At 35.8% G+C, this 15,531-nt stretch overlaps 1 protein-coding gene across 2 annotated transcripts in view; it reads right to left on the reverse strand.

Moving 5' to 3' along the window:
* LOC138708344 (ankyrin-3-like) overlaps positions 1–15,531 on the reverse strand; it is a 35,230-nt gene that overhangs the window by 10,394 nt on the left and 9,305 nt on the right. For both annotated transcript variants that reach the window (XM_069838620.1, XM_069838619.1), the window contains 3 exons: positions 13,645–14,412; positions 5,618–5,944; positions 1,390–1,644 (listed from right to left, as the gene is read on the reverse strand). In XM_069838620.1, coding sequence (XP_069694721.1) covers positions 1,390–1,644; positions 5,618–5,944; positions 13,645–14,412 — 1,350 coding nt within the window. The remainder of the gene's footprint in view (positions 1–1,389; positions 1,645–5,617; positions 5,945–13,644; positions 14,413–15,531) is intronic.

Raw genomic sequence — 15,531 nt, forward strand, 5'->3', positions numbered from 1 at the left:
TTTTCCAAATTATATATTTTCCAAATAATGTCATTTTTGCATATATCATCAACAAGAACATATTCGCATTTGTTTATTTTTATTTTATTGGGTTATTTTACGACGCTGTATCAACATCTAGGTTATTTAGCGTCTGAATGATATGAAGGTGATAATGCCGGTGAAATGAGTCCAGGGTCCAGCACCGAAAGTTACCCAGCATTTGCTCGTATTGGGTTGAGGGAAAACTCTAGAAAAAACCTCAACCAGGTAACTTGCCCCGACCGGGATTCGAACCCGGGCCACCTGGTTTCGCAGCCAGATGCGCTGACCGTTACTCCACAGGTGTGGACTCGCATTTGTTAACATTATTAAAATGTTATTAATAATTTCAGCAGACATTAAAAAATGTAAATTGTATTCTGAGGAATGTGAGGACGTCATTCTGCACATATTGTGCATACCTAGATACTACACTAAAAATGCGTGCTTCCACTCTCTGTCGTCTGGTGTCAGGGAGTTTCTTCACTCTCTGTCCAAGTTCGATCCAACGAATCATACTCTCTGTACCTAACTACTCCTTCTGCAATTCGGTGAGGAAGGTATACAAGCAGGGATGATGATGCCCTATAACTACTTACATCCTGTTGTGCCATTCTTCCGACAGATTGTTAGTTCTAGACAAACCTTGTAGAACTGCATTGTATTGATTCCACAGAATTTGTGAATATTAAGAACAATGTGAGTAATTGTTTTGGGAAAATTGATAAAAATTGGAATAATTTGAATATGGAAAAAAATTGGGAAAAGTGGATTGGGAGATAGAAATTGGAATAATTTGATACGGAAATTCATTGTAGTTGAGAAATAAAATTTTTGGGAAAATTGTCCCCCCAATGGTTGATACAGCACTGTTAAATAACCAAGTACAAGAAAAAAAAAAATATATATATATATATATATATATATATATATATATATATATAATAAGAAATAGTACGACGAGAAAGAATATCTCATTTAAAGGTACATTTTACTAAAGATCTACATTCATTTTCCATACCCAGACGGAACCCAGAATGGGAGCAGCGAACAAAGCGGCGCGGACCGCAGCGACAACAGGCCTCGGCCCGCTAGTTGCACTAGAAATACGCCCGCACAACCAGCCACAGGATCAGTTGCCTCAGGTATGCCGAGGAGAGTTTTGCGATCTCGGATACCACTCCACTGAAGATGTCTGCCGCAGTTGCAGACGAAACGTCTGGTATAAAACCAACCAATAGACCACGGCCTCTCAGCTCGGAAAATGAATCTAGATCTATAGACTCTGGCCGTGAAAGCCTACACTACAAGATTACATTTTACTAAATCTGTAAGAATTGCAGGAAAGAAAAAAAACATTAAAAGTACCATTTCTAAGCAGTAATTCTGCAAGCTGGCACATTCCTGTTCTGGCAGCAATGATGAGCGGTGAGTCACCATTATCATCACGCAGGTTTACAATGGAACCTGCTTTCAGAAGAAGCTCAGCCATTTCAATATGCCTATGCATTATGGCATAATGAAGGAGGTAATGAGACTGCGTTATCTTGGCACCAGCATCTAGTAAGAGTTCTACAAGTGGCACCACCTTCTGCCAGACTGCCTCACAAAGTGGAGTGTAACCTGCAATCAGTTTCATACAGTAGGAATTATGGACCAAGACTATACAATTCAGTATTGAAAAATAATCCAGATCTTAGCAATTTACACATTCTTACGTTTAAAAATAAAGTGAAAATGTTTGTATGATATTTGATAAATTGTATTATTTTTTTTAAGTGGTACTAGCATTATATGGTACTAATTTTTATTGTATTTATATGATGCATGTAACCTATAAGATAAAACATTGTAATAAATATAAATAGATCATTTTCTTAATTAATAACAGTGTATATCTCCAATAAACGAGTTCTTAGCATCGCCACAGATACACTTGATTGTACTTGTCACTATCTCTGTCACTAGAGAGTTCTTGAAATTTATATTTTCCCCACCATTCATAAAATATTTTGATATGATACCTCTTGCACAAAAGGGGAGATCTATAACTGAAACTAGATTAATATATTTCAGTATTATTTGTATTTATCCTGGTAATAATGAACAGTTTGACTCGTAGACATTTTATTTTTTCAGCATTAACTTCCCATGATTGTACGAGAAGATTAGAAGAGAACGGCAGTTACGTAGACTTTCGGCTAACCCCTACTACTATTAATGCACAACACAATGTCAATACGGCGGTTGCTGTCGTCTGCGATACAACGAACTTTTCTGTTGATTTTCGAGTTCATTTTTTTCCGGTTATTATATGCTTATTTAAGTTGTGTTAACTCTCGCTAGTGGTTTTATATTTTATTTTATCCGTCTTAGTATTTATTTTATTATTGTAAATATTTTTTTATCACTATTATTATTATTATTATTATTAATATTATTATTATTATTGTTGTTACTATTATTTCTATCATCAGCATTATTATTTGATCCCTGTAAAATTTATGTAGACTACTGGACTGTACCTCTACTCCTCTTGACTGTACCCGAGCACGAGCATATGCTCATTTCTGGTATCTATTCATATGTATTCATTTCAAATGTAAATTGTAAATAAATTTGAATTTGAATGTTAACTTAAAATATAAGGTGACAGTATTTATATATCAAAGACAAAGCAATGTGTGTCAAAATGCCACACTCGCACTATTATTATTTTGAGTTATTTCTTTTGGTTTCACTTGCGAGCAAAGTTCCTAGTTTTCTTCTCATTACCCCTGCTACTTCCCCTCCTTTCCCTTCCCCTACCATTATTCCACTTTCTACCTTAGTCACATTATAGACTCCGAAATCTCTGATCGTTTCTCAACTGTTCCTTCTACCATGTAAGTGCCACTCTATTCTGTTTTCTTATTATTTATTATTATGCATTTACGTTAAATTTTGTTCGTTGAATAGATATTGGCTAGGTTTCTTTAAAACAGGCAGAAAAGCAATTATTTTCATCATCATCATCAATAGCACGACAGCTCTTCATGGGCCCTGGCCTTCTTCAGAAGTTTTCGCCATTCCTCCCTATCCAATGCCAAACTTCTCCAATTTCTAACACTCAAAGTCTTGATGTCATCCATCACACAGTCTTCCCATCTCAATCTCGGTCTCCCAACCTTCCTTCTTTCCATCGGAATAAATTTAAAAACTCTCTTCGCAACTCTATCATCTTGCATTCTCACAACATGCCCGGCCCAATCCAATCTTCTTATTTTTATGAATTTAACAATGTCCGGCTCATTATACAATCTGTACAGTTCGAAATTATATCTTCTTCTCCATGTTCCTTTTCTTTAACTGGTCCAAAGATTTGCCTAAGAATCTTCTTTCAAATGTACATAATAATGTCGCATCTGACTTCGACAATGGCCAAGTCTCAGATGCGTAAGCTAGTACAGACCTTACAAGAATTTTATACATCATAATTTTTGTATTCCTAAATATAATTTTTGATTTCATATGTCTTCTAAGACCATAAAAGCATCTACTGACAGATAATATTCGTTTTTTTATTTCAGAACTAACATTATTTTTGTTCTTAATTTCAGAGCCAAGATAGATAAAACTATGGACAGTTTCAAATTTAAAAGAGCCTATTTCCAAGTAAGGGGGTCCATTTATATTAGCTCTCGTGACTGGCATATACTTTGTTTTCTCTTCATTAATTTGTAAATGCATCTTTCTTGCTGCCTTTTCCAGCTTAATAAAGGCCTCTTTCATTGCTGCCTGACTTCTCCCTATGATATCAAAGTCGTCAGCGTAAGCCAGGACCTGAATCGACTTATAGAAAATAGTTCCCCTAGTATTAATACGTGAATCCCTCAGGACGTTCTCCAGTGCTATATTAAAAAGGAGACAAATTATTTTAGTTTTTAGTTAATGTATTTCAGGAACCTTGTAACCAGAATTATAGTCTAACCTACATACATTTGTGTACTTTATTTGCTAATCTGTTTTACTTACACTGTTTATTATTTCTTTTCTAACTAATCGCGGTACTTGACTGTTCGTCATTCACGCATATGAAACCAGCTATGTAGACAGTGTAGACCAATTTACGAAAACAGTCATTGTTTAGGGTGGCCATAGAAAGCTGAAGGGGAACCAGAGCTACTGGAGAAGATCCCTGCACCACAGGCTTGCCTAACACAGATTATAAACGAGGGATACACTGGGGATCAAACCCAGGTCCACAGGATTATAAGTCCAGCACTCTAGCCACTAGCCCATCACGGCGGTTGTTTAATTTTGTATTAGGATAATGAGTAGTCACTTTGTTTTAAATTAAAATAAATGCAAATTATTGTAAGATTTTAATTAGGCCTACAGTTTTTTTAATACATTACTTAACAAAATGCCTCTCTCAAGTATTCTCAAATTGTTTGTAATATTGTTCATTTAACCCCAAGTTTCCCTTCTTCATTATGTACAAGGTCTTTTATTAGAGTAAATATCGTATGAACCTTGATAACAAATAATTCTCTTCGTGTATAGAATAATCAAATCTTTTAAAGATGCGAGTTTATAATTTATTGCAGATTGCATAGTTACAGCCTATTCAAATAGTAGATAAAATTTAAGAAACAAATGTGAATTTGAAATTGTTGCAAGTGTATATACAGTATGAAGTCTCTGACATGATACGTGAAAAGTCGGTGATATAAGAAATCTAACATGCTGAATAGAGCTCGCATTTGTGCGGTGATTTTATTTTTGTAATAGAATGAAATATGAGTTAAGGAAGAATAATTTCTTTTGTAAATGAATTGTATATGAGTGTGTTGGTATAAACTGCACTGAATTCAAAAATATTTTTGGATATTTGACAGAAATTTTTTTTATTTTTTTATTTTGATTGTTAATTTTAAAATGTATTATTTTGGATACATGTATTGTTATTTTATCAAAATTAATTATCTTTTGATCACTTGTCTACCCTGGGTAGGTAATTAATATCAGGTTCGTCAGGTTGTGTAGGGTGCGACAGTGGGATATGATGGCTTTTATAGTCCTGTAAAAAAAAAATAAATGGATGTTTGTTTCGATTAATTGGGTTAGTTAGTGAATGGGTTGAGTAGGTGAATGAGCAAGTGACTGTTGTTTCTTTCGTCTTCAAATGTTTTAGCTTGGTCGCATAATATTTAATCATTTCTTATTTCTTTAGTTACTTTTATACTGGAGACCTGACCAGCCTCATGGTCTAGTGGTCAGATCTTCTAGCTATAGTTCATGAGGTCCCGGGTTCGATTCCCGGTTAGAGCACAGGAATTTTTCCTTAAAGGGGATTATTCCTGTGTTCGTCCATGGCCTGGAATTTAGGTTATGTTTAGATTTAAGATCTCTCCTGGCACCACATTATCATAATCATCCTATCACATCATCGGGGTAATGTAACTCCGCCTTCCAGGCGCCCCAACCTCAGAAGTGGGTTACAACTAAGGCATGGCCAGGAGAGAAGACCAGAAATGTCGAAAAGACAACCTGGTGGCATTGGATAAAAAAAAAAAAATGTATGAACCAGTGTACTGCAGTCAATCCAACACACCATGTATCTCCTCAATGTTGACCTTGGCCCCATGCTTGATCAGCAGAGCAACAACATCAGCATGGCTACGTGACACAGCCAGCAGCAACGGTGTACGGTCTGATGCGTCCAGAGAGTCGATGTTCGCACCCCCATCTAGCAATACTTTGACTGTGTCAATGAAGCCCCTTGAAGCTGCGATGTGCAGTGCTGAAGTCTTGTCACTCGTCTTACGATTCACCTCAACCCCGGCATCCAGCAGCATTCTGGCAACCTTGTAATGGTCCCGGGCAGCAGCGAGATGGAGAGGGGTGAGGTTGTCTGAGTCTCCGATGTCCAGTCGACATCCTGTGACCAATATTCTGATCAGTAGGATACATGTAACAGCAAAACATACCACAGAAACACTAAATTCATAAATATCCTTTTTGGTTTAGTAAATGTTATGAATAAAATAGCAGATCATTATCTGCCCCAAATCTACAACAGTTTGGTCTTCATAAGCTTCCTTACATCAGCCACTCAGCATACAACTAACTGTCCATACAGCATTGTTACCACTAACTCTTCTCTGGGCAACCTATTTTTGTAACATAGATGGACAAATATTAAACTTACTGAATAATAACAATAATAATAATAATAATAATAATAATATAATAACCAGGTCCTTATTATATAAGAGTACTCATACACGAAAATGATTATAGTACTTTTTTCATTAGATAAAAATATATGTTAGGTCTATAATCTTTCCACTCACTTTCCTTGTTCTAAACCACACATAATTACACAATATTACATTTTCTCACTAGAAAGTGAGTCATAGCCACTAAATTCAATAACTCACTTTCTAGTTACAGACAAACATATCGAGGTCTACCTCAGGGCGCTGTCCTCAGCACAACTTTATTCAATACTAGCCGTACCCGTGCGCTATGCTGCACCCGTTAGAAATAAATATAAAGTAATTAATATTTGGTTAATAAATATTAAGAGTCTGTTCAATATATAATTCACTTTTAAAAGTTCACTTCCAATTTCATAACTGTGTTTCCATAGGAATTCAAAACATGCTTTTAGATTTATTATATTATTTATTAATAGTTCACTTCCAATTTCATAACTGTGTTTCCATAGGAATTCAAAACATGCTTTTAGATTTATTATGTTATTTATTAATAGTTCACTTCCAATTTCATAACTGTGTTTCCATAGGAATTCAAAACATGCTTTTAGAGTTATTATGTTATTTATTAATAGTTTACTTCCAATTTCATAACTGTGTTTCCATAGGAATTCAAAACATGCTTTTAGATTTATTATGTTATAATTGGAATGACCTACTTGCAGCGGTCTTTGAGGGCTGTCCTTTCTTAAGGAGATTCAAGAATAACTTAAAAAGTTGTATATAAAGTGCTAATTAAAATTAAGGTGACATTTGACACTTAATTGTTTAAGGTGACATGTATTTATTTAGCCTGACGAGTTACTTCCTTGGTTTGAATTGTAAATTATTTAAAAATAGTGTGTAAGAGGGCCTTAGACTAGAAATGTTTAGCTTAAATGTAGTTCTGTTTATAAGTATGCATAAGGGTGTAATTATTTGACTTATTTGAACTGTTGTATCAGTGAAGCGAGGTGAGTCAGTGAAGTTATGGTTTTACAGCGCAGTGAATAATTCCGATCAATGATAATTTATAGCATCAATGAAATGTGTTCTATAGTGTCAGTGAAATGTGTCATAGTGCCACTACAGTGAGTGAATGAGAGTAAAGTGAAAGACTATTGAAACTTATGTAGGGCCTATACATATGTAGATTGTATTGTAAAATTAGGTATTTTATTTATGTTTTATTATTAATTGTAATTATTGGGTTAAATTGCATTGTGTATTCTTATTGTATTGTGTATATAATTGTATTGTGTATTGTTTATCATTTTATTGTGTATTGTTTATATTGTGTATACCACTGCCACCGGGTGCTTGCCCACTTGCAGTGTAAATAAATACATACATAATGGTACAATATGTCCCAAATGTTAATAATATACACATAAGTAAAAAATTAGGCCCATATAATTTAGTGGTCCATAGAATTATTTCAGGCATTTGACTGGTCCTCCAGTTGAAAAAGGCTGAGAAATGCAGTGTCAAAAGATGTGCAGCTGTACAAAAAGAAGATATCTTGGTGCAAAAGTATTGGAGTGCGAGAAGACTAGGCTTCACTGCCAAACATCTATGCATTGGACATGCACGCACGCATACACACACACATTTTCTTAGTTTTGTTGAAGGATAGCACAGCACTATATTTACCTCAATATCTATATATATATATAGGGTAATTTGAACTGGTAATGGAAATTACGGGAAAAACGACTGAATGGATTTTAATAAATGACCCCTCATTTTGAAGCTTAGAACCCGACATTTTTCAGAAAAATACTAACTTTCAGTGAAGCGTTAGTTTTCCTACATAATTCTCATATTTTCCAAAATCCATCTTTCGTCAGTTTTGAAAACTAATTGCATCATTTCAGAATAAAACAAAACACACACTAGCCTACAATAAACAACAGGCTAGTACACGAAGGCCACGACCTGCAGAATTACTGACATATTTAGAGCTCAAATTCAATTGGTTATTAAAAACTTCAAAACTTACTAAAATAATTTACAGGTCTGATTCTGCGGTGTGTAATTTTGTGAGTACAGCTGTGTATTGGATATTAAAATCTACAAAACTTGAGATGTTTTGATGACATTATTACCATTAGAAATTAAATATTATTATAATTAATGCCATGATGCGACTATTTTTCAATAATTATACGTATTAACGCTATATTTATGATATGAAAGTGAAACTTTTGGGGTTATATAAGTAGATGTAGAGAATATATGATTAGATCTTCATTTCTATAATTTACTGAATGGCGGCTTTGTAGTATATAACTACAAAACTTACGTAAGATAATAATATTGTTATTAAAATGAAATATTTTTATAGTTATTAATCAAGTGGAGTTGGGTCTTTTTCATATATTAATGGCGGTGTAGTGTAGATATTGATCTGTGTCATTGTCTTCAGTATTGGCTCGAGAGAGCGCAAAAATTACAATCCCTAAGGAAAAACCAAAAGGTATTACTTACTGATAAAATAAGAGACCTACAAAATTTTATAATCTCCCGATCATTTCAGCAAGATCTCTTAGCAGGATGAAATGATTTTACCCTCTACATTTGAAGCTCTACATGCAGCAGCTATACCAAGATGCTATGTTTATTGTTCGAAAGCATAGCAAACCTGACATTTTTTTATCTTTCGCATACAATTCACAATGACCTGAATTAGCTATTATTTAGTCCCACATGAAAAACCCACTGATCATTCTGACATTGTTACTTGCGTTTTCGCATTGAAACTCAAAACCTGAAGGTGGATAGGTTCAAGAAAAAGTATTTGGCATAAAAAAAAATATTCAGAGGGAGTATGTTTCATTATTATGGAGGAAAATAACTTTCAAAATGTCCGGTATCCTTTATCTATACTAATAATAAATCTGTAGCCGAAATTTTTCTGGTAATTTTCGATTTTCCAAAAATAATTGGTGTTAACATGTATAATTAACCATCCTGAAACCGAAAATCGCTTTTTTGAAATTTTTGTTTGTATGTCTGTCTGTCTCTCTGTCTGTCTGTCTGGATGTTTGTTACCTTTTCACGCGATAATGCCTGAACCGATTTATATGAATATTGGCATATAAATTAAGTTCGTTGTAACTTAGATTTTAGGCTATATAACATTCAAAATACTTTATTTAAAAGGGGAGTTATAAGGGGGACTGAATTAAGTAAATCGAAATATCTCGCTTATTATTGATTTTCATGAAAAATATTACATTACAAAAGTTTCTTTAAAAATAATTTCCGATAAGTTTTATTCTATACAAAATGTTGATAGGACTGATATTTCATGAGATAAATGAGTTACAATAACAACGCCATCTAAGGCGCCCACGAGTCGTCCTCCAACAACAATCGAAAGCTATTAAACATAGCCCAAGAGAATGTTTCTGTGTTTGTATGAAGTAATATCGGAAGCTAATTAATTTTTAATTATTATTTCACCATTGGAAAGTGTAGTTTCTCTAGATGGACATAATTCTACAATGTTATTACGGTAACTTCTGAAACATATAGCAAGTAATATAAAGTATTACTTACTTACAAATGGCTTTTAAGGAACCCGAAGGTTCATTGCCGCCCTCACATAAGCCCGCCAGCGGTCCCTATCCTGTGCAAGATTAATCCAGTCTCTATCATCATACCCCACCTCCCTCAAATCCATTTTAATATTATCCTCCCATCTACGTCTCGGCCTCCCTAAAGGTCTTTTTCCCTCCGGTCTCCCAACTAACACTCTATATGCATTTCTGGATTCGCCCATACGTGCTACATGCCCTGCCCATCTCAAACGTCTGGATTTCAAGTTCCTAATTATGTCAGGTGAAGAATACAATGCGTGCAGTTCTGTGTTGTGTAACTTTCTCCATTCTCCTGTAACTTCATCCCGCTTAGCCCCAAATATTTTCCTAAGCACCTTATTCTCAAACACCCTTAACCTATGTTCCTCTCTCAGAGTGAGAGTCCAAGTTTCACAGCCATATAGAACAACCGGTAATATAACTGTTTTATAAATTCTAACTTTCAGATTTTTGGACAGCAGACTGGATGATAAGAGCTTCTCAACCGAATAATAACAGGCATTTCCCATATTTATTCTGCGTTTAATTTCCTCCCGAGTGTCATTTACAGGGAAAGGATTTATATGTAAATACATATTTACTTATAAAGCTAATATAATTTATATTTTGCATTATCTTTATGTTTCACAATGTGTAGGGTTGAAAAATCCTACTTTTATTTTCCATATTTTTCCATATTTTAGAGTTTAGTACATATTTTCGTTAATTTCCATATATTTTCCATATTTCATATAAAACAGTCCATATTATATTAGGTTTAACAATAAAACAAAACAAAATTCCATTAACTTTTAAAAATACATTTCAACAATAGAGATTTAAACACATGTTCAGTAATCCCTTTAACATCAGAGTTATTTGAAAATTAGCAGTCCTATCAACAATGGGAAAGTAAGTTACAAAACTGTATTAATTTAATTTAAAATTTTTAACAGACTTCAGTTGTGCAGCTCAACAGTTAAATGCCAGTCAGAGTACACATAGGTTCAGTTTTGTAAATCATACTATAAAGACGGTAAATATGCCAAAAGTACGTCATTCAGTCAATTTAAAATCAAAACTAACAAGTTACATTTCAGAATTTAAAGAAGATGGTTTATCAACTGACAATAAAATATTATTTTGTAATTTGTGTCAGTGTGCAGTATCATCTACACAAAAGTTCCTGGTGCAACAACACATTACAACTAGTAAACATCAGGCCAACAAACAACTAAATTCCAAGCAGAGACAATTGTTTTTAACAAACCAACAACATCGAATGTAAGATCTGAGTTTAACATCGACCTGTGCCGTTCTCTCATCTCTGCTGATATTCCTCTCTACAAACTAAAGAATAAGGTCTTCAGGGAATTCCTTGAAAAATATACTCAACATACAATCCCGGATGAGTCAACACTTAGGAAGACGTATGCTCCATCCATCTACGATGAGACAATACAGAAGATAAGAGATGAAATTAAAGATAGTTCAATTTGGGTTTCCATTGATGAGACTCCCGACAAAGAAGGTAGACTTGTTGGTAATGTAGTTATCGGTTTGTTAAGTGAACAATATTCTGAACGAATTCTTTTACATTGTGATGTTCTAGAAAAGTGCAATAAAAAAACTATAGTTAAACTGTTCAACGAAGCTATGGGTATCCTGTGGCCAAAGGGTATTATGTACGATAATGTGTTATTCTTTATTAGCGATGCTGCCCCTTATATGGTCAAAGCTGGACAAGCATTATCTGTTGTATATCCTAAATTGACTCATTTTACTTGTGTGGCAGAAGTGGTCAGAGACAATTTCCCTAAAGTAGATTTGTTGATTTCATCAGTGAAAAAAGTATTTCTCAAAGCTCCCAGTAGAGTTAACGTGTTGAAAGAAATGTACCCTGAAATTCCATTGCCACCAAAGCCAATTTTAACTAGATGGGGTACATGGCTAGAAGCAGTTGAATATTATGCCGAACATATAGACTCTATTAACAATGTTCTCCTTGCATTGGACTCTGAAGATGCAGTCTCAATTGATACTGCGAAAACAGTTACCTGTGACATAAGAATGACTTAGCTCACATTCAGCATACATTTTCATGCATCATAAAAACGCTCAAAAGTCTCCAAAATAGGCACCTTTCACTATCTGAAAGTTTTGAAATTATAAATAGTACTGTGGAACAACTGAATCGTGGTAGAGGTAAAGTTGCAGATGCAGTAAGAGCTAAGGTGGACACTGTACTTTCAAAAAACCCTGGATATGAAGAACTACAAAAGGTTGTTGCTGTGATGAGTGGTGAATCAACAGTGAAGATTAACTTGGACTTATCCCCAGCAGACATTGTGAAATTGAATTATGTACCAGTTACTTCTTGTGACGTCGAACGCTCTTTTAGTCAGTATAAATCTATCCTCAGAGACAATAGAAGAAGATTCACTTTTCAGCACTTGAAAGAAATGTTTGTAACCTATTGTTATGGTAACAGACAATAAAAATTGTGTTTTGTTGAAACTACATTGGAAGATAAGGTACGTCCATTATATTTTTTGTTTAGTTTGATTAAAATGTACCAATATTTAACGTACATAGTCATTTTTTTATAATTTTAAGTCCATATTTAATTCCATATTTTGGTAAAAATCCATATTTAATTCCATATTTTGGTAAAAATAACTACATATATATTTACATATTTCATATATTTTTAGTCCATATAAATCCGTTCCCTGGTCATTTACATTTGTTACTGTTGCTCCAAGATATTTGAATTTTTCCACCTCTTCGAAGGATAAATCTCCAATATTTATATTTCCATTTCGTACAATATTCCCGTCACGAGACATAATCATATACTTTGTCTTTTCGGGATTTACTTCCAAACCGATCGCTTTACTTGCTTCAAGTAAAATTTCCGTGTTTTCCCTAACCGTTTGTGTATTTTCTCCTAACATATTCACGTCATCTGCATAGACAAGAAGCTGATGTAGCCCGTTCAATTCCAAACCCTGCCTGTTATCCTGAACTTTCCTAATGGCATATTCTAAAGCGAAGTTAAAAAGTAAAGGTGATAGTGCATCTCCCTGCTTTAGCCCGCAGTGAATTGGAAAAGGATCAGATAGAAACTGACCTATACGGACTCTGCTGTATGTTTCACTGAGACACATTTTAATTAATCGAACTAGTTTCTTGGGAATACCAAATTCAATAAGAATATCATATAATACTTCCCTCTTAACCGAGTCATATGCCTTTTTGAAATCTATGAATATATAATATAAAGTATACACATTAAAACTAAATGATATGTCAATCTTCATTAAACTATGGTTGCATGTAATAACAATTAAGAAACATGTTAAAGGAATTGTCATTGCACCAAATGATTGCTCCCTGGACCAAAATGACCGCATTTTAATTATTTAAATATAATTCAAATTAAGTAACATATTAAACGATTTATCCTTCTATCAAACACGAATGTTCCCTGGATCAAACGTCCTATTTTAATTATGTAATTACTTTATATTTATTTCTAAGAGGTGTAGCGGAGCGCACGGGTACGGCTAGTTGAAAATAAATCTGAAAAAAGTTTTACTTGAACATCTAATTTACTTAGTTTGCAGCATCTGCTGCACAAGCCACTAGTTTAAAATAATACTAAGACTACAAAATCACACATTGTTGAACTATACAAAATACTAAAATAATGTGTAATGAAGTCCTATTGCAATTACACGAACACCAACTTGAATTCTTGCAGAGAACAATAATTATTAGAACTGTGAACTGACCTGCTGCCGTCAACAGTCGCAATGCATCCAGATGTCCCTGCTCTGCTGCATAGTGCACAGCGCACCTGCCGTACACATCCTGGTGGTTCACGTCACACCGGTGTGGCAGCTGTAGCAGAGAGCTGGTGCGGTCCAGAATGTCAGCGTACCAGCGGTACAGAGAAGCCCACGAGTCGTCTTCCTCCTCCTCGTCCCCGTCACTGCTCTTGCCCTTCTCCTCCACCTCCACATCCCACTCCAGCCCATCCATGCCGTCTGGCGTCCGATCGTCACTGAGCACCGAGTCACTGCCCTGCCGGCTCGCACACTCGCCCTCACCCTGGTTCCAATTCTCGTCCACTGTTCGCCTCAAATTTTCGTCTTCGTTAGGGGAGTGGAGCGCACTCTGATCTTTGTGAACTACAATGAAATAACCCAAATTCTGCTTCTGGTTCACCGGGTTGCTCACCTCCGTCACTGCCGAGTGACACTGTTTCCGCACCTCACTAATGCTCTCCTGGCACGCGGCGGCAATGCTAAACGTCTTGCTCGGACCGCAGGCCCCCGCATGCTTCTTTGCGGAGCCCGTGTGGGAGTGGTCACGACGGTTCTTCTTGCTCTTGTGCTTCAGCTGATGGTTCACCTGCTCCTGCTTGTAGAAGTTCTCAGGCAAGGTAGCCGGCACACTGCTTGCATCCAGCAGGATCTGCAAGATGGCCATGCTCCCCATTTCTGCAGCAGTTCCCAGAGGCGTCCTTCCTGAAGAACACACTATGTTCACGTTGGCTCCTGAAACAGAGCCTGAGATTATATACACTACATATTTCATTTTTTCATAAAACTGCTGATCAACTGATAAAACAAGAAGCAATCAGCGTATTCCGAATCTCACCGGTCCGGTGGCATCAATGACGTCCGGTTTCAGCGAAATAAGGAACAAAACTGCTGGAAGGATAGATGGCTGTCATGGCGACTGTACAAGTTGTTGTCTGTGCAACGCTAGCAAAATTTTGCGAAATTTCCATATTCCCATCTCGTTCAAAGAAAAGATAGCATAAACAATTTATTTCTTGAACCGGTAGTAATAACTGGTCCGTTGACATGTTCGCTCACAAGCCATTAACATATTGTTTTTACGTTGTGCTCATTACAAACAATACAGCAGAACACACCGCCATGACACAACAGTGCACGATGTCGTTCGTCTGCTAATTCCCGCCCCATACAAGAACCAATCAGATTCACTGATGGCGGCTGATGGAGACTGCCACCACCTCTGCAAGTTGATGGCACCGGTGGAGCATCAATGACGTCATCGGTGGAATTCGGAACACCGTGATGCCATCGGATTGCTCACCGGTGAGATTTGGAATATGCTCAAAGAGTCTACACCAGCGTTTCTCAAACTATGGTCCGTGGACCACCTGTGGTCCTCGAGATCTGCCCTTGTGGTCCTTCGAAAAAGGCAGAAGAAAAAAATCAAATTCAAACGAATTGCATATCACTCTATAGCTGAAAATCTCAAGAGTTTGAAAATGACACATGGCAATCGCCTTTCACTTTTTCTCTCAGTACTGACGTTTTATTAAATTTATTACCCTATCCTTCTACTGACTTCCCACTCTACTCTCAACAAAAGAGGAATTTAAAGCACTATGAATGTGGTGTTTCTCGCCATCTTTTCCCTGCACATCTGACACTGCCCCTGTAACCCAGCCGGGGACCACTCAAATTCATAACAGAGGACCGAACCTTTGCATGTATTTATGACTTTCTTAATAGTTTTGCCGACACCCAGTCTGCACATTGAAATGGTCACGTACTGTACGTCATACACCAATAATACAACTCTGAGGTCACAGTTTGAAACTTGTTTTCCAAGTAAATATGTCGTATTTTCATGGGTTC

The sequence above is a fragment of the Periplaneta americana genome, chromosome 1 (genome assembly GCF_040183065.1).
Source record: "Periplaneta americana isolate PAMFEO1 chromosome 1, P.americana_PAMFEO1_priV1, whole genome shotgun sequence".
In the NCBI taxonomy this organism is placed as follows: domain Eukaryota; kingdom Metazoa; phylum Arthropoda; class Insecta; order Blattodea; family Blattidae; genus Periplaneta; species Periplaneta americana.